Source organism: Haliotis rufescens, unplaced genomic scaffold, assembly GCF_023055435.1.
Source record: "Haliotis rufescens isolate VD_foot unplaced genomic scaffold, xgHalRufe1.0.p SCAF_1, whole genome shotgun sequence".
Classification (NCBI taxonomy): domain Eukaryota; kingdom Metazoa; phylum Mollusca; class Gastropoda; order Lepetellida; family Haliotidae; genus Haliotis; species Haliotis rufescens.
The window spans coordinates 48,160,569-48,181,674 of NW_025963779.1; the positions used below are offsets into that span (position 1 = coordinate 48,160,569).

Here is a 21,106-nt window from a genome sequence, read left to right on the forward strand (position 1 = left end):
TAATCTGTACATATAGGTTACAGACACTTGAAGATGTAGTCTGTACATATAGGTTACAGACACTTGAAGATGTAGTCTGTACATATAGGTTACAGACACTTGAAGATGTAGTCTGTACATATAGGTTACAGAGACTTGAAGATGTAGTCTGTACATATAGGTTACAGGGACTTGAAGATGTAATCTGTACATATAGGTTACAGACACCCGAAGATGTAATCTGTACATACAGGTTACAGACACTTGAAGATGTAATCTGTACATATAGGTTACAGGCACTTGAAGATGTAATCTGTACATATAGGTTACAGACACCCGAAGATGTAATCTGTACATATAGGTTACAGACACTTGAAGATGTAGTCTGTACATATAGGTTACAGACACTTGAAGATGTAATCTGTACATACAGGTTACAGACACTTGAAGATGTAATCTGTACATATAGGTTACAGACACTTGAAGATGTAATCTGTACATATAGGTTACAGACACCCGAAGATGTAATCTGTACATATAGGTTACAGACACTTGAAGATGTAATCTGTACATATAGGTTACAGAGACTTGAAGATGTAATCTGTACATATAGGTTACAGACACTTGAAGATGTAATCTGTACATACAGGTTACAGGCACCCGAAGATGTAATCTGTACATATAGGTTACAGACACCCGAAGATGTAATCTGTACATATAGGTTACAGGCACCCGAAGATGTAATCTGTACATATAGGTTACAGACACCCGAAGATGTAATCTGTACATATAGGTTACAGACACTTGAAGATGTAATCTGTACATATAGGTTACAGAGACTTGAAGATGTAATCTGTACATATAGGTTACAGACACTTGAAGATGTAATCTGTACATACAGGTTACAGGCACCCAAAGATGTAATCTGTACATATAGGTTACAGACACCCGAAGATGTAATCTGTACATATAGTTTACAGACACCCGAAGATGTAATCTGTACATATAGGTTACAGACACTTGAAGATGTAATCTGTACATATAGTTTACAGACACTTGAAGATGTAATCTGTACATATAGTTTACAGACACTTGAAGATGTAATCTGTACATATAGGTTACAGAGACTTGAAGATGTAATCTGTACATATAGGTTACAGACACTTGAAGATGTAGTCTGTACATACAGGTTACAGACACTTGAAGATGTAATCTGTACATATAGGTTACAGACACTTGAAGATGTAATCTGTACATATAGGTTACAGAGACTTGAAGATGTAGTCTGTACATATAGGTTACAGGCACCCGAATATGTAATCTGTACATATAGTTTACAGACACTTGAAGATGTAATCTGTACATATAGGTTACAGGCACCCGAATATGTAATCTGTACATATAGTTTACAGACACTTGAAGATGTAATCTGTACATATAGGTTACAGGCACCCGAATATGTAATCTGTACATATAGGTTACAGACACTTGAAGATGTAATCTGTACATATAGGTTACAGGCACCCGAATATGTAATCTGTACATATAGTTTACAGACACTTGAAGATGTAATCTGTACATATAGGTTACAGAGACTTGAAGATGTAATCTGTACATATAGGTTACAGACACTTGAAGATGTAATCTGTACATATAGGTTACAGGCACTTGAAGATGTAATCTGTACATATAGGTTACAGGCACCCGAATATGTAATCTGTACATATAGGTTACAGACACTTGAAGATGTAATCTGTACATATAGGTTACAGAGACTTGAAGATGTAATCTGTACATATAGGTTACAGACACTTGAAGATGTAATCTGTACATATAGGTTACAGGCACTTGAAGATGTAATCTGTACATATAGGTTACAGGCACCCGAAGATGTAATCTGTACATATAGGTTACAGGCACTTGAAGATGTAATCTGTACATATAGGTTACAGAGACTGACATGTGTAATCTGTAAAAAGCAGCATTAACCAGATTTACTCACTCACTCCTTCAAGATTGTGCTAAATGTGACCTGAAAGTTTGATATGAGGAAAGTTTGGTTTCCTGTGCAGGCCAACTCCCACTTTCTGCAGTGGGCACCAGTTGGGTTGGCAGTCTCTGAGTAGCTGGCATACAAGTTGATGATATTCTATTGATTGTAACACTCCTACATTTGTCAAAGTTGTCATACTGTTCTAAACACACAAATTCTAAAAACATGTTATTGAACAGAAAACATGAAAATTCAGTTTCACTTGAGATAAACTGTTGATCAAAACAGTATTGGGAAGACTGTCAAGGCAGAGATTGACAGATATGTTTGTGTACATCCAATCTTGTGTCCTTGTGTTTTATTTCTCCAACATTCCTATGAGTTTCTGTAGATGTTGGGGTAGGATCTGTCAGTGGTACCTGTGTACCAGTGTACCAGTGGCACACTGGGCAGAGTAGTGTCACAGCTGCTGACTGTGGTTTAAATCCCAGATTCTTCCTTGTTATGATTCACGGTTTGCTTAGGAGTTTCACCAAAGTGTAAATGTCTAGGACCTGCATCACTTTGGGCTTTCCTCCTAATTCAAGCTGACTTGTCTTGATATAACTTAAATACTGTTGATCCAACTTCACCAACTACATTTGCATGCTGTTAGTTGAAACATTCAGTAGTTATGTACAACTATACATTCTTTATTGTAATGTTAATACTTTGAGAAATGCATATCATATTCTGTCTAAAGACATCCTTTCTGTTCCTGTTTCTGTATCTTCTAAAACTCTGATTGAGTTCAGTAGATCAAAAGATAAAATATACATAATTTCTATCAAATACAGTTTCTGTACTGAATTGATGATGTCTACTCATATGGTTTTGTTTACTTGTGCAACCGTCGTGAATTGAGAGTCCTTCACATGACATTGTAAGTCAATCTATTGGACTCCAGAAGTGGTTGTTGACTATAAGTCAAATCGTCAAAGATACATGGTTCTATATCACACAAAATGGAGATTTTCCCATTTTCTGTATTTCTTGCGGCAAAGCTGGATGGGATTTGTGTCGCAACATTCTGAAAATGGGTATGATGACACTCACAGCAGTGCAACTTTGCTGACTGATGTCATCAGCAGAATGTTGCTGTATGTTAGAAATTGATGAAAATATGTAAAGCTACACATTTTTATCAATTAACAAATAAAATAACACATTAACTTATCTCAACTGAAATTGAATTTTCATGTTTTCTGTTTCATAACTCATTTTCAGAATTTGTGTATTTTCATATAGGTAAACTTTATATCTACATGTGAATAAATTGTTTTAAAAGTTTAATACTATTAATGATACTTTTATGAGAAACTGTTAACACAGTGAATGATTTCCCTGTATGACTCAATAGTAAAGTGTGAATTTGGACAGTTGTTAGCAACTGTCTCTGGAGCAATACAGTGCATACTAACTCGCTTCTTGTTTCATTTGGACAGATTGTGGAATAAATATTTTAGAAATACTTACCTTAGAAAAAGTTAACTTCTCATAATGGAGACCTGAAAACAGTGGATTAAAACTTGAAAACATGCTGGTTATGCTTTATGTTTCTTTGAGGAAAAAAGAAAAATGTGGGATGAGATTTGTAAAGAGTTGTTTATGTCCTGAATTTACCAAGAATTTGACCAAGAAATATTCCTTAAAGCTGAAACTGAGAACTGGTGACAACTGTATGTTTAGCAGGAGTATATGTTGAGGCCCATAAAGACATTTGTAGGTGATGTAAGGATGGGCTAGATGCTTGGGGGTAGTTTAGCAGCAACGGATACGGATCTGTTGAAGTCATCATGTGGGGCTACAAAGGAACAGTTTGGTTACTGTGGCCATCTGTCTGGCTTATGACCTGGCTTATGTGTAAGACAAAGTCATCTATCCTATGGTACTAGCTCTGATGGCTTGTAAGTAAGAATTTTATGATAGCTATTTTCCTATCAGTACTACTGGATTACAGGGACATGAATCCGGTGGGAAGCAAAGTATGTACCAGTAGTCACTGTGAACTGTTACACTAGGTTAAGTTTAAATACTATTCACATGGAGAGTTAATTTTGTCAGAGTGTTAAATACTGATCATTTTTGAATTTTGAATTATATATATTAAATCGTCAAATAATATTGTCAACTTTAATAGTTTATTAATTGTAGAAATTATAGATTTTTCAGAAGTGATGGTGTGAAATATTGAAAATATTATGTTCAGAAATGCACTTAACCTCCAGCCATGCATGTCAGGTCATGTGACCTGTCCATTGTGTCCTCTCTTGTCAATAATCAGCCTATAGTATTTATGTGTTTTTACAATTGTGCAAATTGCTTCTCATAAAGGTGAAGCATACATTCACCTCCATCAAAGTTTTGTTATTTGTTTGGCATGTCATCATTTTCCAAAATCATTGGTTGTTATTCAAATTCTGTCCCTGGAGGTGCCACATGTCAAGTTCTACGCATTTACCAAAATGTATCTCAAAGAAATATTATATCCACATATGCTGTAACACCCTCTGAAAGTTTGACAAAGTTTTGGAACACCCCCTCCATAGTTGCCCATCCTGTTTCCCTGAGACAAGATCAAAGCAATATGGCTGTCATCTCTCGTTCCTTGGTTCCTCCTCCCTACTGCCTTGCCTGGTCTGTCCATCCTGGCATCTGGTAGAGACAAGACAACCCAGGGACAGATAGGCAGCACACAGACCACACTTCTGCCACACATGATAAAACTTGTTCATTTACCAATCACCCCTCCCTCCTGCCTGTGTGGACCCCAGTGCTCACTGTCTAAATTTGGCTTGTGTTTGGTGTGTGTTTCACCAGGCGTCCCCTACAGCTCTGTGACGGGGAAGGGAAGCCTACTACTTGCCAGTCAGCATGCCCATGTCAGGCCAGTCATGAAACCGCTTGAGGTAGGTTTTTTTCACTTTTATTCAACTTTTTGAGTATTTAAACTTTGCTGTAAAGGTGTGTGTGGACTGAGAGGAAGAGTGGAGGTGAGAAGTTATTAGGGGAAGTGATAAATCAATGATTATTTGTGTGAATGAGTCCCATGTTTGGCTCACGGTTCAGTGGTAGGAATCGCAGGCATCTGTAGATGGGATATATACAGCACTACGCATCCTTGGCTCGTCTTCAGAGGTCATCATCAGTCTTGTGTCATTCTACATCGAGGTAAACAAGGGTTGGTACAGACAGCATCCATACTTCATGAAATGGGCAGTGGAATTGTCTAGTCAGTTTCACCAGATCTTCTGCGACTGTAATATTTGTTGAGAAAACTTGGCGAGATGGGGAAGGGAAGTTTGTCAGATGACAGTGTAGACAGTGCAGAGATAGGATGAGAGAGGAAGGGGCTATTTATAGCCCACAGATGCCAGAGATGGGGAGCTGGAGAAATGGGGTTTAGAGATGAAGTTTCATGACACTCTCCCAACCAGCTCTCAAGTTATTTGAGCCCAATGTCAATATATCTTGCTATGGCAGGAAAATGAGTTTCACACAGCTAAAATGATTGAGATGGTCCAAGTGCGTCCCATGCATTCATCAGGCACGTTTGTCCCCAGTAGCTGCCCTTGGTCCCCTGCAATCCAGGCCCCATGTCAAAGAGTCAGTTAATGACATTCAATCACCCTAATCACTAACTGAGCGATGCCACTACTGCTTATTGTCCAGCAGAACTTGGCTGGATTTGTCATAGAGATGTATTGTCTGTCCTCGTAGGGTAGACATTTTTGTGGTATTGATCAATATTGATCAAGGGGACTCATTACCCCGATTGAGGTCTCTGGGCCTGTGGGAACCCACCAGCCGTCAACCACCACTTCATGTTGGTCTGTATATCTTCTTTACTGAATACCTCTTATTATGCCCAAACTATAATCTGCTTGGCCACAAAAGGACATTTATGATCATCTGCAAGAAATGGCAGTTCAGCGTCTTTTGTTGTTGCATCAACAACTTGACAGAGAGCTGGTTGGCCAAATAATGGCTCTGTTCTTCTTTCCTCCCTGTGGTGTGGCATTCCTCCAAATCCAGGCCCACCAGTCCCAATTAAGAAGATGGAATCGAGCGCGTCTGCTGTGTGCAAATGACACCCAGAATCAGAGAGTATCCTCGTTTAGCTTCAGTCAATGGTCACGTCAGTGACAAATTCCTGCTTTAATCTGATAAAACCAAACTTTGATTCCAGCAACAACATTTTCGATGGCAGAGTCATCTGTCTTCCCAACTCCCCAGACTTTGATTTGTCAGTCATGACATGAAAAATTCCAGGTGTCTCCAGCCTGTGTCAAAGCAATTGTATTTATGTCCTATAACTCAGCATCTGTCCTTCTCCCAATGTCTCTCACGACCACATGACAAAAGTATTGACAAAGAATAAAGAATTGTTCAATTACTGCACCAAACGAGGGAGCATTGGGAGTAGCATGCCTGGCCATGTCTGTATGTTTCTTGGAGCCACCAGGTCAAGAAATCAGCAAAGGTCGAGTTATTGGCTGGTTCAGTGCTCCCTGTGCAAGCCCATGCTGGAGATTTCTACCTGGGAGTGAACAGTGCTAGGGTGGCCACTTATTGAAGCTTCCTCACCCCATACATTCACAGCAGCAGAGAAAAGGGGATAAATCAAAATACTCAAAGCATTTGATTTACAGGTAGACTCAACCCTCTCCACATCATAACCAATCAAGTGGGCTCTATAGAAATCTGTTCAATATATCAGTAGCATTTCACTCCACAGCCCAGGGGCTTTTAACGGGGAAATTATAGATAATCTGTGTGCAAACATAAATGGAGGTGGATTGTATGGTGTAATGAATACATGGCAATATTTGATGTTGTAGTTGGACGTTTTTCTTCCCATAGGAAAAGCTAATAATAACCTGACAAAATAATATTGAAGTATCATCTGCAGAAGGTTTTTTTCATCGTGTTAACAACATTAACATGAGATGTCAGAGGGGTAGATCTTTCAATGTGTTTTCAGAGGAAATTAAATAGCTAGTGAAAGCTAAAGAGAAAGCTTATATTTAAAGTTTGAGTTTATTCTGACAAGTATAGTTTTGTTACATGCTGAACATTTTGTTGTTGTAATTATTATTATTATTATTATTATTATTATTATTATTATTATTATTATTATTATTTCTGTAGTTTTTATGAAGTTGGGATACCTGTTTACTTTTCATGAAATAAAACTAATCAAAGAATCTGATAATGTTTTTGTTCCAAATGAAAGTACAATGGTTTCAAAAAGACTATCATGGTCAAGTCTTGAATGCCTTATATCACACATGTAATGGCTGCTTCTGCCTAAGCTGTCCTGCATTTGATCAACAGGTTTGTCAACAAGACTAGATTTCTATATCCAGAGCTGATTTTCCATCTACAGTAGAGATGTTTTGCAATTGTATTTGTGATCCACACTCATTAACAAGAAACCTAAAATATATTTCAACTTTGATGTTTTGGAATTTCATAGATTTCAAGCTACCTGCAGGATTATAACTATCCTTATAAAAACATGTAGAAAGTAAGCCAATTCAGATGATGAAAGGAACAAAATTTAAAGAATAATTTTGCACACAAGAAAAGTGTTTTAAATATGCCTAAAGGTGGGTACATATATGTTACAGATTTCTATACAATTCTAAAGACATTTGAATTTCTAGGTGAGAGATTGTGGTATAACAAACTGTAGCAGGTTCCCCTTCTCTCTGGTCCTTCCTAGCACAGTATCGGCTGTACTGCGTGGTACTGTGTTAATACCGACATATCAGCAACCACTAAATATCTGTTAGCCTCACAAGATAATAACTCCTTCCTTCAACTTTTCTCGCCTGTCCATCATCTCTCATCAAATTTTCATAATCATTGACCAGCAGCGGAGTGTTGAGTAATGTTATCTTTGTGAGGGAACATAATCTATGTGCAGTTTTTGTTAATTTCCTCTGAGCCCTGCCCCTTCCCTCCTCGGACCCTACCAGTGGCCGCCCGCCTCCTTCACTACCAGGAAGCTCCAGATCACTGTTATTAAGACCATGACAATAAAAATCTGCCTCGTTAGGCCCGAGCTAGAATAACAGTCTCGAATGAAGAATCCGTGCCGAGAGAGGGAGGGCGATCGAGAGAGTAAGAAAAAACCGTCCACATCAATAATGAGATGAAATGAAATTATGTGTCTAACATGCTCGACAAGTTCGCTCCTCATTTATGGCTCGCACATTGGTCCATTACCTATACTCCATGCCTCTCGCTTATTACGCAGGGCATCTGTCATTTAGTAACAGGGATTTTTGGAATTGTTTCTGTTTAAGAGAGAGGCTGGAACACTCTGAGAAGCAATGAAGAGTTGTCAGACCAAAGTTTTTCCTCTGGCTTAAAGTGCCATCCTCTCAAATAAGGACAGTTTGTGTATTTCCACACCCTAGCTGTATTCCTGAAAATGAAATAACTTTTCAAACTAGCAAACATGCATGTTTTGGGAATTAGACAATTGCATATCAACCTGCTTTACTACTAGTGCTCAGAGTTACCCCCAGGGAGAACAAAGCAATGAATATTCATGGTCGTGGCAGTTTCCATCGTGGCATGGACATACGGATGTTTGACAGACCTCCTCGACTTCCAAACCTTCACAATGTTATACGACAATTTGCTGCTATGAAATCGGAGTTTTCTATGAAAACAGCCTTCTTTTTCCAGGCCATCCGCTGTACGCACCCCAACTGTTTGTGTGAATGCTTCTCCCCTGGAAAGTCCTGTCTCCGCCACTGTGAAACATGCAAGCATGGTTGGGTCTCCCACGGTAAGTGTCTCACACCTGTACTAAGTGCATAGATAATTCATCTAGCTGTCTCACCTGTCTTTGCTAGATAACATGTTTTTGTCTTTTACTTTTACATCATGTTGTGTGACAGTATGGCAGAACTGAAAACTTGATTTTCTTCTACCTGTTAACAAGCATTGTATGCTGTGTGTGTGACAGCTAGCAGTAGGTAGATCTAGATGAAGATGACTGTTGGTTTATCATCCGTGTAGGTTAGGGGTTGTCTGTGGCTGCTCTGCTCAACTTGTGTTGTGTTGTTATCATTGTACATTGAATCACAGTCTGGAATATATCAAAGTCCCACTGTTGCAAAAAAACTTGATCCTTTAAAACATTAATCTTCTGAGAGATTGTTTAACAGTTTATGAAAACAATTATTTTGATGAGAACTGGTCCCAGTAACTAGTGTGAGAAACTAGGCACATTTCAGCTGGGTAATGGCATACGCTCCTGTCTATAGCATGGTATTACTTTTGTACTTTTCTGATCTGTGAACTGACAGCCAGGCTGTAACTGGCATTCTTATCACAGCACCCTTGAACATTTCTCGTTGACAAAAACTGGTTGTGTATTTTGGAAAACATTTCAACTGTCAGTATATTTTACATGGATTATGTGTTCTAGTGACTCAGATTCTGTGTCAGTACAGGTGGTGGGGCTGAGAGTCACATGCTTCAGAGACTCATAGCAAAAATCAAACAGAAAACTGTCTCAGTTGAATCCTTTACCTATTTTTATTTGTTAATACTTCTTTATAATTAACCAGTATTTCTCAATATTGAAATAAAATCAGTAAACAAGTAAACACTGAATATATAGAGTACATAAAGATTGATTGATTGATGTAGATTAATGGGAATTGTCAGCTAAAAAGGAAATCTTGATGCCAAACTTTAGAATTTCACCATTTCAACTTAGTCTAAATTTCTTATATTTATTCCAGGGTTTTTTTCAAATAAGAAAATAGAGTCAAATCTGATTTTTTTAGAAGAAATCCCTTGAGAAAAAATATACTGTTTCGGTTTGTCACAAAAACTATAACACAACAGTATCTTTGAATCCAATAGTTTTTTACACATTATAATTCACTTAGACTTAAATGAAAAAAATTGTCATGTTGTTAAACTTAACATGAAATATATGATTCATCTCAAATATGACAATGATTACGGTCAAATAATTTGATAAATACCATATCAATCAATGTTTAAAATTCTTGAGATCAAAGAGGCACACATTAGCTTCCTGCTATGACATAGACCATTCCAGGTCGAATTAATACTTAATGTCATCAGAGAATTCAGATTGTATCCGATAATACAAACTTTTTTTAGTGGGTGTTTCAAATCCCTTAATGTTAGATTTACCATGAGCCAAAATTGTTTCCGCAAAAATGTTCTTCCATCAAATATGGTTTCTATTTCACACTTTAAAAACATTGTCAGCCCAGACTAAGTTTGACATATGGCCATGTTTAAATAATTAGGAGGAGTAGTGGAACCAGGAAATGATGTGTCTGAGTCAAGTTTGTCAAACGTCAGGTGCCATCAATGCCTGACTGAGAGACAGCACCAAATGTGATTATCCAGATATGCAAACATATCTGGAAGCAACATGTATGGCAAGGAGGACACTGAAAACCGTTATCTATGCAATATACTTCAAGTATCACATTTGAGAACGTGAATGCTTTGTTATATAACATGACATTTTATGCCAGTATCTTCTAGATACAGTTTGAAAACAAGCAGTTTGGGTAAACTTTTTCATGATTATAAAACCTTCAGGTTGTAAGTGCAACTGAAGAATGACATAAGCTAAATGTGAGGATGGAGTTGAGATCATGTATAAGTTTCATAAGATCATAAGTTTCATGTACGTGATCATGTCGTACTAATGATTCAGACATGAGAAATCTATCATGACTTATAAATTATGACAATTTCCTGTGTTTAAATGCAACTTAATCCCTCTATTAAGGTGTGCAATCTAAGAATTTGTACGCCATGCTGCTAATCATGTTATCACCTTTGTAAAGTCGTCTACCAAGTCTATTACGCAGGTGCTTGCAATCGGTAGGTCACTTGGAACATATTCCAGTGGCCAACTTCATTTGCTTGTGTAGGTGCATTCATAATGGTTTCATTAGCAACGTTATTGGTTTGGTTAAGAGTTATTAAGATATTTGTAGAGCTTTGCAGGCAGAGAGTTGTATGTACTTCATACATTGCTACAAGTTATTCCCGTTTACTGCAAATATGATAAACAAGGAGGTACAGGATTAACTCAAGGAGAAATAATGTCTTGAACAAAAAAAAACTTTCATGATTTTCCTTTTATTTTTTTATGGTTAAATGGATGGATCAGGATACAAATTGTCATGGAACATGGGATGAGTTTTATTTGTGTTTTGTATTTAAAAGTTTTTAAAATTATGAATATGTAACTTTTAGCAATAGAGAATGATAACAGAATGCAGCAATTCCTGTGATATATTACAGGAAAGTTCCATGATCACACAGCCGATGGTCAAACTTATGATTGCCCGCAAGTTATTACAAATTTCCCTTCTTCACATGCTTCCCACTTTTCTTGTACCTTGATGCTCCTGGCCAGGAGACATGGACCAAGATTGGAAGAATATGGCAAAGTAATTCCCTCAAAGACATTTTGAAGCTCTCTCTTGTTATCAGAAGTGGTCGAGGCCCATTGATTGTCCTGTTAGATACAGTTAGGAGATAAGGCTACTGCTAACTGCCACCAGACTGGAATCCCATACCCAACTCTAATCACTTCCTGGTGTTAATTGCTTTGTGGTCAGCAGCGACCCTCTTTGTTTAGGTAATAGATGAAAGTACATACTCCCACCAGCCACTGGACAGTAGAGACAGCTTGAGGCCCAGGCTCCTAGAATTACTTGATAAAGCTGGGTCGGGTTATGGCAGGAAGGTAATGCACAGTGATGCAATCAACCAGGCGCTTGTCTTGAGGGTAATGGGGCATGGCCGTGGATCATGTTGCTGTCTTTGTTTTAGGCAGGGATTTATAAGACATCCTGTGCTTAGTTGTTCTCTGACTTGAATAGTTAGCTAACAGTTCCATAGATAACGATTCATAATTATGCAGAGATGGTGTCAGGATTTATGAAACTGTCTTTTTGATTGAAAGAGAAAAGAACTGAATTATGTATTTGATGGCTAATTGTAGTACAGCAATGTGCAATGTTGTTATTCTGTTGATATTTTCCACATGTACACTCTGTGTATCATTGTCAGTTGATGGTGGATAAGGATATGTGAAATGTGAAATGTGAATATGTTATTTTGTATTATTCTAAAAGTTACCGCACAAGATGTAATAGTATGAAATAGGATGACATGACTGACTGACCTCTCATAATACATATGATGTGAAAATTGAACATTGAATTGTTCTTTTCTTAACTAAATGGTCAACCATACCTCACTGGGAATTATAATGTTAGGATTCCTGCCTGACATACTGCAACCCAACATTTAGTTCTTTGGACAACTTTTGGTTACTTTCAAGGAGCCAAGATTTGCTGTCTGGGGACAAGATGTATAGATGGCTAGTTGTCTCCCTTCACCTCCAGGGAGGTTGGTAGGAGGTAGGGAGACAAACGTCCCCTGTAATCTGCAGTGAAATCCTTGATTTTCTCATAGATTTAAGCACTGGTCAATCAGAATCACATTGTAGTAGTGTAACCTGATTTCTACTGATTGTGGGCCTGGCGAGACAGATGTAACACAGTACTAGCAGTGTAAATGTCACAGGGGTTGGTTGCCCCTGAGAAGGGCTGTAAGTGATAACTAGAGCTGACAGAGCAGACTCCAACTACAGGTCCCCCTGTGGGGTAGGGGGAGACATTGGGATAACCTCACTCACTGCAATGACCACATTGATCGCACACCAATGGTCTGTCTGGAACCAAGGTCCAATATTGACTTCTCCCCTTTAAACTAAAACACCTTGGGTAACACTTTCACTAGCAAAGGGTCAAGCAGTTTTCTTAGTCCAACATGGCAGCTCTCATACTCTGGCATTCAATGATAGAGCAGTGGGCTGACTGACACCTTAATTTTTGTCATGGCCAAGAACTGATTTAGGAAACAAATACATATCTGATACATGTAGCTACTTTGAGGGGGGAAACAACTTTATAAATCTTTAATTCATTTTTTTCTTGTATATTTGCCTCACTACTTGAAGCTATTGTTGATGTTTGATCATTCCTATGGCTATACGTCTTGTAGGTGGTATTCATGATTGTTCTTTGTTGGTGTGCCCCCCTGGCTGACTGTTGCTATGGCCCGCATCCAGCCCGGGAAGGGTTAAGCCATGAGGTAGTGCCAGCATCCCCCTGGTTCCCCACACATCCTGCCTCATCAGTTTGCTCCTAATCTTCTCTGTGTCCATCTGTGTCCAGCCTTTTTTCTCCCCCACTGCAGCTACCATCTCAGCTGTTCCCCATGATCACACATTGACTGCCTGTCCTACTGTCAAACCTCTATCTCACCATCTAATCTAATTTTCCTCCACACTTGGCAGAATTTGTCACTATTTGTGGCAACATCAGATGTTTTTTGAGAAATCTTGCTCTGAATATTTCATCATTTTGGACATTGTTCTTTTTTTCATTCTTTTGAAGTCAAACTTAAGAAGTTAAATTTTACTTTCTTTCTTCAATTCATTTTAGGCCATTTTACAAGGAGAAAAAGAGTTTAATTTTCAAGGAGTAAAATCAGATGGGACACTTCTGTTCTTATGTCATCAAAGCCGACTTGTTAATAATTAATCTTAAGGCAATCAAACTTTTGTCACGTTCATAAATCAGCATAAATGGTCTGCTTCAATAATTCTTGCTCCTCTTTCACATTATACAATATAAATATTCAAGAAACACAGTTTTACAATTGTTAACATTTGTTGAATATTACCTTCATTTAGCATTGTTTATTAGTTAAAGGTAAGGTTTAGCTCCACACGGGGAACTGAATGTCATGTTTATGTTCTGCTAGTGAAGGAATCCACAACAGCAGGACAATGGAATTCTTTTATCCCTCTGAGTCTCCTCTTCCCCCAGCAGGGATGTTTGTCAGGGTCCCCTCCCCCGTTCTTCTGTCCCTGCCCCCCTCCCAGCTATCCCCTCCAGGCTTGTGTCCTCTATCTCCTCAAAACTACTAACTACTCTTCTCTCGGACAGATGTTTCGTTGGCATTTGGTGTAGTATCCAAGACAAGTCACATGCCCATGTATGGCTGAGCTGCCGCCAGCGTTCACCAGTGATATAGGGGGGAGTCTGTCCGCTACTACTGGTGCTGCTGCTGATGTTGGTGTGTGCTTGTGTGTCCTTGTTATCCCCCATCAGAACATCCTGCCCAGGTCCTAGCTCCTCAAGACTGGGTGTTTATAAATGATACAGCCCTCCATCTGCTGTTTGACATCTGCTGATGGCATCTGCTGCAGGCTCACTGTCATGTGCAATACCTGTTCAGTAATGCTGTTACCTGTAGAGGAAGAGTGTTACCTCACATTGTCCTCATGTGTTCCTCTAGACACAGCAATTACATAGTGTAATTATCAACAGTGACGTCTCTTGTCATTGTCAATCAATCACACAAACTCTCCTGTCAGTGTCTACTCTAGTGATAAAAAATACCAAGTTGTTTCAGGCAATATGCGTTTAGCATATGATGCTGGATGGTGTTGAAATCGGAGCCAGATTGGCAGCACCGTGGTCAGCCCATGTCCCCCTGTGTGGAACAACCAACCACTCTTTGGGTTATGGACGTTAGCCAAGTCACTTCAACAAAATGGCTTGTATTATATGCAATTTGCCATTACCCGCTAATGTATCTGCTTTTGTATTTGTTTATTGAACCTTGTGTCATATACCACATTACCCATTAGTTTCAGGGAGGGAAACGTCTTTTTGCACAGTTGAAATGGAATTGTGTGATTCATCATGAGACATAATTGTATCACTAAAACCACTTTTTCATATGTTTTTGTAGAGTTTTAAAAGTTGTTTTATTTCACGTCCCTGTAATTAGATGACCAATTAATTATTTATCATATATCAATCTTAATATGAGATGATGACATTCCAACAATACATTTACCATTTAATTTACAAGATCTATCTCAGAGCTTAGAAATAAAGTGTAGAGAATAGAGTGAGCCCTGAACAGCAATGTTTCCCTGCTGACTACAAGGAAGTTGGCTTGCCTGTGTCTGGTCCAGGCCATGTCCCCTAAGGCCCCAGTTACGTTTCACTAGTGCGGGATCCCGTGTTGCTATATATGTTGAGCAAGACGAGAGATTGTAAAATAAAGGTCACAGAGGTATTTAGGTTCTGGAGTGACACAACTACTGCAGATGCTCTAAACAATGCTAATTGAATCCAGTATCTTTTTCTCTTTCAAAAATGTCCCAGAAGTAAAACTCCATTTTTCGTCATCTGTTAACCCAGCCAGGGTCCTGTCTAGGGGAAAAATGGCCGTAAATTTTAAGTGCTTTGAGATCCCAAGGCTAACTAAAACTAAAATGGTTTTGTTTTGACTTTAGCACATTCAGGCTTGTAGCTGCGTAATTCTGTTTTTAAAATTACATCTGGGATGAAAAGCCACTTTGTTGACAGTCGTTTTATCAATTACGTGATCGGCATGGGAGTCGTGGGCTTGGTAAACGATGGCAGTCTTACATCACGGCTCGGAAATAAAGTATATTTGTGAAATCAATTACATTTTGTACATGTGCTGGTGTCACATTACGGGAATACACTCAGTTAAAACAACACTTGTTTACCACTGAAATACAGCCACGGAACACACCATGGCTTCACCTTTATATAGTTCCACTTTTTCTAATCATGAAATATATATTAACTCCCTAATTTCATTCTCATGAAACTTAGAAGGAACTTAATTAGAAACAACATACTTCTTGTGTGAACTCATCTGACAGAAGACTTTCATATCAGATTGAGGTCTGCCAATAAATTAAAGAGTATGGAATTATGGTTAATCATCATGACAGATGATATTTCACTTGTCAGTTTCTCTAGTTGTAGAAATTCATAACCCGGTGTGTTGATCACTGTGTTTGATTTTGATACCTATATGTAAAGCATAAATCAAAGGGAAAAAGTAAACACTGTAATTTACAAATTTGCCTTTATTTACTAGTTCGACATGATTAATAGTAAATGTTTTATCTCATGTTTTGCCTAATTTGCTTGATATATCGACACGGATTATTAGAAAAAGAAGAATATTAAAATTTACATGGGACATTTTTTTTTATTGCTGACAGCATTCATTCTTTAAGGCAAGACAACTGTTTCTCCTTATTTTAATGATGCATCTGCAGTAATTATGCAAGGAGGGAAAAACAAGAATTGCTACAGCAATCTTGATCAAACTATGAAAACTCCATGATCAACCTGCATTTATCCTGAAGTTGGAGTTTATGAGCTTCCCGTTGATATTGTTCTATGTAACAGACCTCCAGGCTGCCCACAAATTCACTCTTAATAATTTTGCCATGTTATTGTGCATAGTAAATGATTCTACATAATGAATGATATTCAGAAATGTTGTCTCGCATGATAATGGTCTAATCCTAGTAAATCATTAAGAGAAGTGAATCAAAAACATATAATGAGAATAAAGTTTGAATGGAATTATTACATATTTCATATAATTTTCTTCATATGTTGTATTTTCTAAATATTCATATTGTAATTAAGTCTACCAAACACAAAGAAACACCTCTAGAATTATGTACATAACCACTGAAGTTTGTGATACTATGATATGACAAGAAATTGGTCTTTTACTTGAGAGCTGTCATGATCACTTATCTTTTTTTTTAGTTCTATGCATGAAAACATCTAACATATTGTCTGCCTTTTCTGGAATAGCTATAAGTTTGTGGGAACAAGGGCAGATCACTCCCAGTGGAGCAATAGGATTATCTGCCCTACTTCTGCTGATCTGATTTTGCTGCTAACATAACCCTCCACTTTCTGTGCATCATGGGAGCCGGGCAATGCAACTACATCATCGTCACCATGTTATGTCCACTGTATATCGTCCATAGTGTCTGTATGCCCGCAGACACCATTCAAGGAGAATATCATGTGTATCACGTTTTACCTTGTACTCAAATTATGGCTTCACAGTTTCAAATATTGTTGACAAACATAAAAACTTTACTTCTACAGTTTGATTTGAGCAATGAATCTACAAATTCAAAAACATTTAAATATTTTTAATGGCAATATTTTAATGATGTAAATATTTCATAATTATATTGATTACTGATTTATCATTGATAAACTATTATTGATGATTCAAAATACTTGTATAGACAATACTACATTATTACATCTATATGTATTGCTTGTCAGTTAGTTTCAGGGGATGTATGTACTCAAAGGTAGACACTTGTGAGGAGACATTCCTTGAAATAATCTTTTTTTTATATCTTCAAGAGTTTAAAATGAAATTGTGCATCACAATATTATGACAAAATAATCCTTAATAATTTAGCATCTTGCACTTTGTCCACCCCTAGACTTAGAGAGCCTCTTCTGATTTGGACATGCTTATTATGCCATGCTAATTAAGGGGCACATCATCACTGAAGTTGATGAAATATCGGCACAATTTTATGGTGATAATTTTTCACGAATTGAGTGTCAGTGAACATCCCAGTTCATGGCAGTTAAAAGCCAGAGTAAGCCAACATTACATGGGAAATTAGCTTGCAGAGATGCAAGGTGTGCTGTATGTATGAAAATGTTGGTCTATCAACCATAGGTATCTGTGAACACTTTGCAGAGATCAAGATATTACAGTTATTGACTTTAGGGGGAACGTTTTCATCACAGTTACTTCCTTTGGTTATTAAGAGCTGTAAAAATATGATTTGCTGCTAAAAATTAATTGTTATGATTTACAGACTTGTACAATTTCAATTTCACAAAGATTTGACATTATAATGACAGGAGTTCTCACCAAACCTTTCTTCTACTGGGAGCATGTGATCCCACAAAAAGAAATCATTTTGACTCAAAGAATATCTCCAGACAATTATCTTTTTCCAGAAGGGATTTAGAGCTTCCGACTGAATCAAATCATCAACATTTGCCCACTCCCAAATGCAGAGCATCTGTGTCCAACTGAAGACATAGACAGTTTACAAGGTGACAGTTTATGACAGTAGTTGCTATCCACAAGAGGAAGTGAAAATTAAAGAATAACATCTATGTCCTATTATTTGATATAGGAAAAAAGGACTTGGTCTTTAGCCTTTCATCAATTGGTTAAATATTTACAAAGTATTCTTATGATCGAACGTAGAATTGGCAATTTAATATTGCTGTGTAAAAGGCACTTGTCATCATGACGTAACTGGATAATCATTCGGGGGAACTATATTTTGTCCTGTGAGTAGGTAGCCATGATTACCACACACAAGTGGTAGCGATCGAGGGCAAGAGGCTTATCTTCGTAATGTCCTGATTGGACCTAAGTATATCCGACTGTCAAACTTATTTATTTCTCAAGGTACTTGTAGACTCGTAATTCATCTGATTGTCAATAATGACCAAAGTTGGTAAAGTTCCGCAACGCAAAATTTTCCCGTTCATTGAATGTGAATGTCTCCTAATTGGATGATAACATAACTCTGTCGGTTTAAACGTGGACAAATTCATGCAGGGAAGATGTAATACTGACAATCAATGGAATGTCCCGATAATTGGCTTTACCCGTCTTTGACATCGGTCCCGACTGAATTGCTGTACTGTGTGCAGCGGCCGAAAAGACCACATCGCCAAGACAAGATTAATTTGCCGGCGACGTTGAAATATTTCTCAGATGTTTGCCCTGGATGGTCACAAAGTGAAGAGTCTAAGAAATCAGAACTTTACAAAATTTGCTGTCTATTAAGCGGCAAAGAGATGGGTATATTAGTCTTTTATTTTGTCTCATTTTTCTTCATGGCCAAGTGAAAATCAATATGAAGGCGCAGATTCTGCGGTGCATTTGTTTTCATCCTGTCACCGCCTGTTTGCGTCCATCGTTATATTTCGGGGGTTGATTGCGCTGACACTTGCCAAACATCCATATTAGCATGAATCATAGAGCATGGTACAGCCCGCAGGAACACACAGGCAATTGCCCACTCGCCAGGCCCAAAACATTACAGAGACTGTCCAAATACTTGGAGAAACCGTGTTTGTGCTCTGTCAAAAGAGATTGGTATAATGACCCACCTCATTAGGACAGCCACTCATAACGCCACAGTAACGATGATTTTTGTGACGGCACTCATTGTAGTCTTTGATTTCTCCTGCCTTTTCTGATGACAGCCCGGAAATCACACAGCCTCACACAAATACATTGCGATTAAAATTATGTTCGTTTCCGCGCAAATTTTCACCAACATTAGACATGTTTTTTTCAGTGATTGAAGACTCCAAAGTCTCTATAAACACTCTGTTGTCGTAAATGTCGTAAGGGAGTGACAAATGTCTCAATATTTCCTACTTATTATCGACAGTGTGTTCCAACAAGACAAATACATGCAAATTACTTGACGGCACTTGGCTACTTGTGAAAGGCGGATGTCACCACACTGCGGGATCTACATCTCTCAGTGCACACAAGATCAAAGGTTACGAATAATTGGATGGATAAATTATCAAAATCTGAATTCAGTGAAAAAAATGTGTTTTCAGACTAAAATAGTTCATCATTTGTCAAGTTTCAAACTTAATTCAACTTCTTAGAGAAGTCCCAAGGATTTACATGGATTTTTTTCTCCTTCATATTACCTTTGCATACAAACTAGACCCAAGTTCATCCCTTCAATAGGTTCTTTTGTACAATGTTCAAGGACTAACTTCTATTGACGTACTAAATGAAAAAAAAATCATCATTTTGATGGAGTCATCCATATTTTATATCTCCAAATTAGGTGTGAGGGTTTTGTAATCTATTGAGTGAGAATAATATGAAGCAACACGATCTGAGAGGGATCCAAGCAGTAAACACCAACATGTGATGGTAGCCGCATGAGTCTCCATGCAGTAAACAGTAGGCTTGTTCCAAGGCTGTTCTGAATAATAAGTCCATGGGTGTATAGTAACTGTATCCTCATAATAGGCAAGTCTAAGGAAGCCAGTCTCTTATAGGGACAACTTGTTTTTATTATTTATATAATCTGGAAATTATGATTTAAACTAATAATATTTGCCTCCGAGGCTTGTGCAAGTCTAAGTACACAGTAGAACTGTATCACTGACACGACATTGCTGTTGTGTAGCCAGGTTTAGAAATAATTACTGTGTCTACTGTTGAGTGAGTGAGTGAGTAAGTGAATGTTTTCTGCACAAGAATCTGAAGTTCTGATTAAAATAATGAAATTTTAAGCCTTTTTCACCCCTGAAAACCTCTCCATTTATAAAATACAAGGATTGAAATGTGATCAGAAAAAAGTATGCACTCGCTCCAATCTAAAGTGTCATATTTCATTGAAAAGACCCATGCAATACTATCGCTATGTATGACTTTGCAGCTGTGTTTGGGTGTGAGTTCAGCCAATACATATATATTTTAGAATTCCATGTTTCACAAAAAGCTCCCAATAAGAACAAGATAATTTCAAGTGCCCCACTGATTTGTATTTGCCCCACCGTTGTTCCACCAAGTTGTATGCACATGCATAAGGGTTAGTTGTACACAAGGTTATGTTGTATTGTACAATGTCCACCCAGTAGAGTGTGGTAGTAAGTGCATTCAACAACACACATATTTATATGTACCACCACTTGATTGTCATACCTCCTGACACGATTGACTTCCAGCATCAGCACCAGCTAGTTGAGGAACACTGTGCTGGCAACGGGAGGGTCACAAGACCTGTGCTCCCTAGGGGCCAGCAGGGGGCTCTATACAATGTAATTAAGACAACATAATAAATGTAATTGCCAGATGGGAATTAAGTGCATCAAGTCCTTGAATAATTTATTCCCACTGAAATTAATATTTTAGTTATTGTCCCCAAATTAACAAGATGACAAGCAAAGTAGGAGGCAATTAACATCTCTGTACAAAAGCCTAACGATGAGGTCGTTAAGGCCAGACTACGTTCACCAGAACTCGGAGAAAATGATAATTTGAACATTTTGTTGTCATAGAATACTTTTTCTGGGTAGCCCATTAAAGCAATTGTTC

General features: G+C 37.9%; 1 protein-coding gene across 3 annotated transcripts in view; it reads left to right on the top strand.

Moving 5' to 3' along the window:
- LOC124131432 (zinc finger protein basonuclin-2-like) overlaps positions 1 to 21,106 on the top strand; it is a 92,604-nt gene that overhangs the window by 11,667 nt on the left and 59,831 nt on the right. The window contains exons 2-3 of one of the 3 annotated variants that reach the window (XM_048396920.1): positions 4,832 to 4,920; positions 8,714 to 8,816. In XM_048396920.1, coding sequence (XP_048252877.1) covers positions 4,906 to 4,920; positions 8,714 to 8,816 — 118 coding nt within the window. In that variant the 5' untranslated portion in view covers positions 4,832 to 4,905. Of the gene's footprint in view, positions 1 to 4,757; positions 4,921 to 8,713; positions 8,817 to 21,106 lie in introns of those variants that run through there. The other 2 variants (XM_046494718.2, XR_007221591.1) reach the window with 2 other exon arrangements.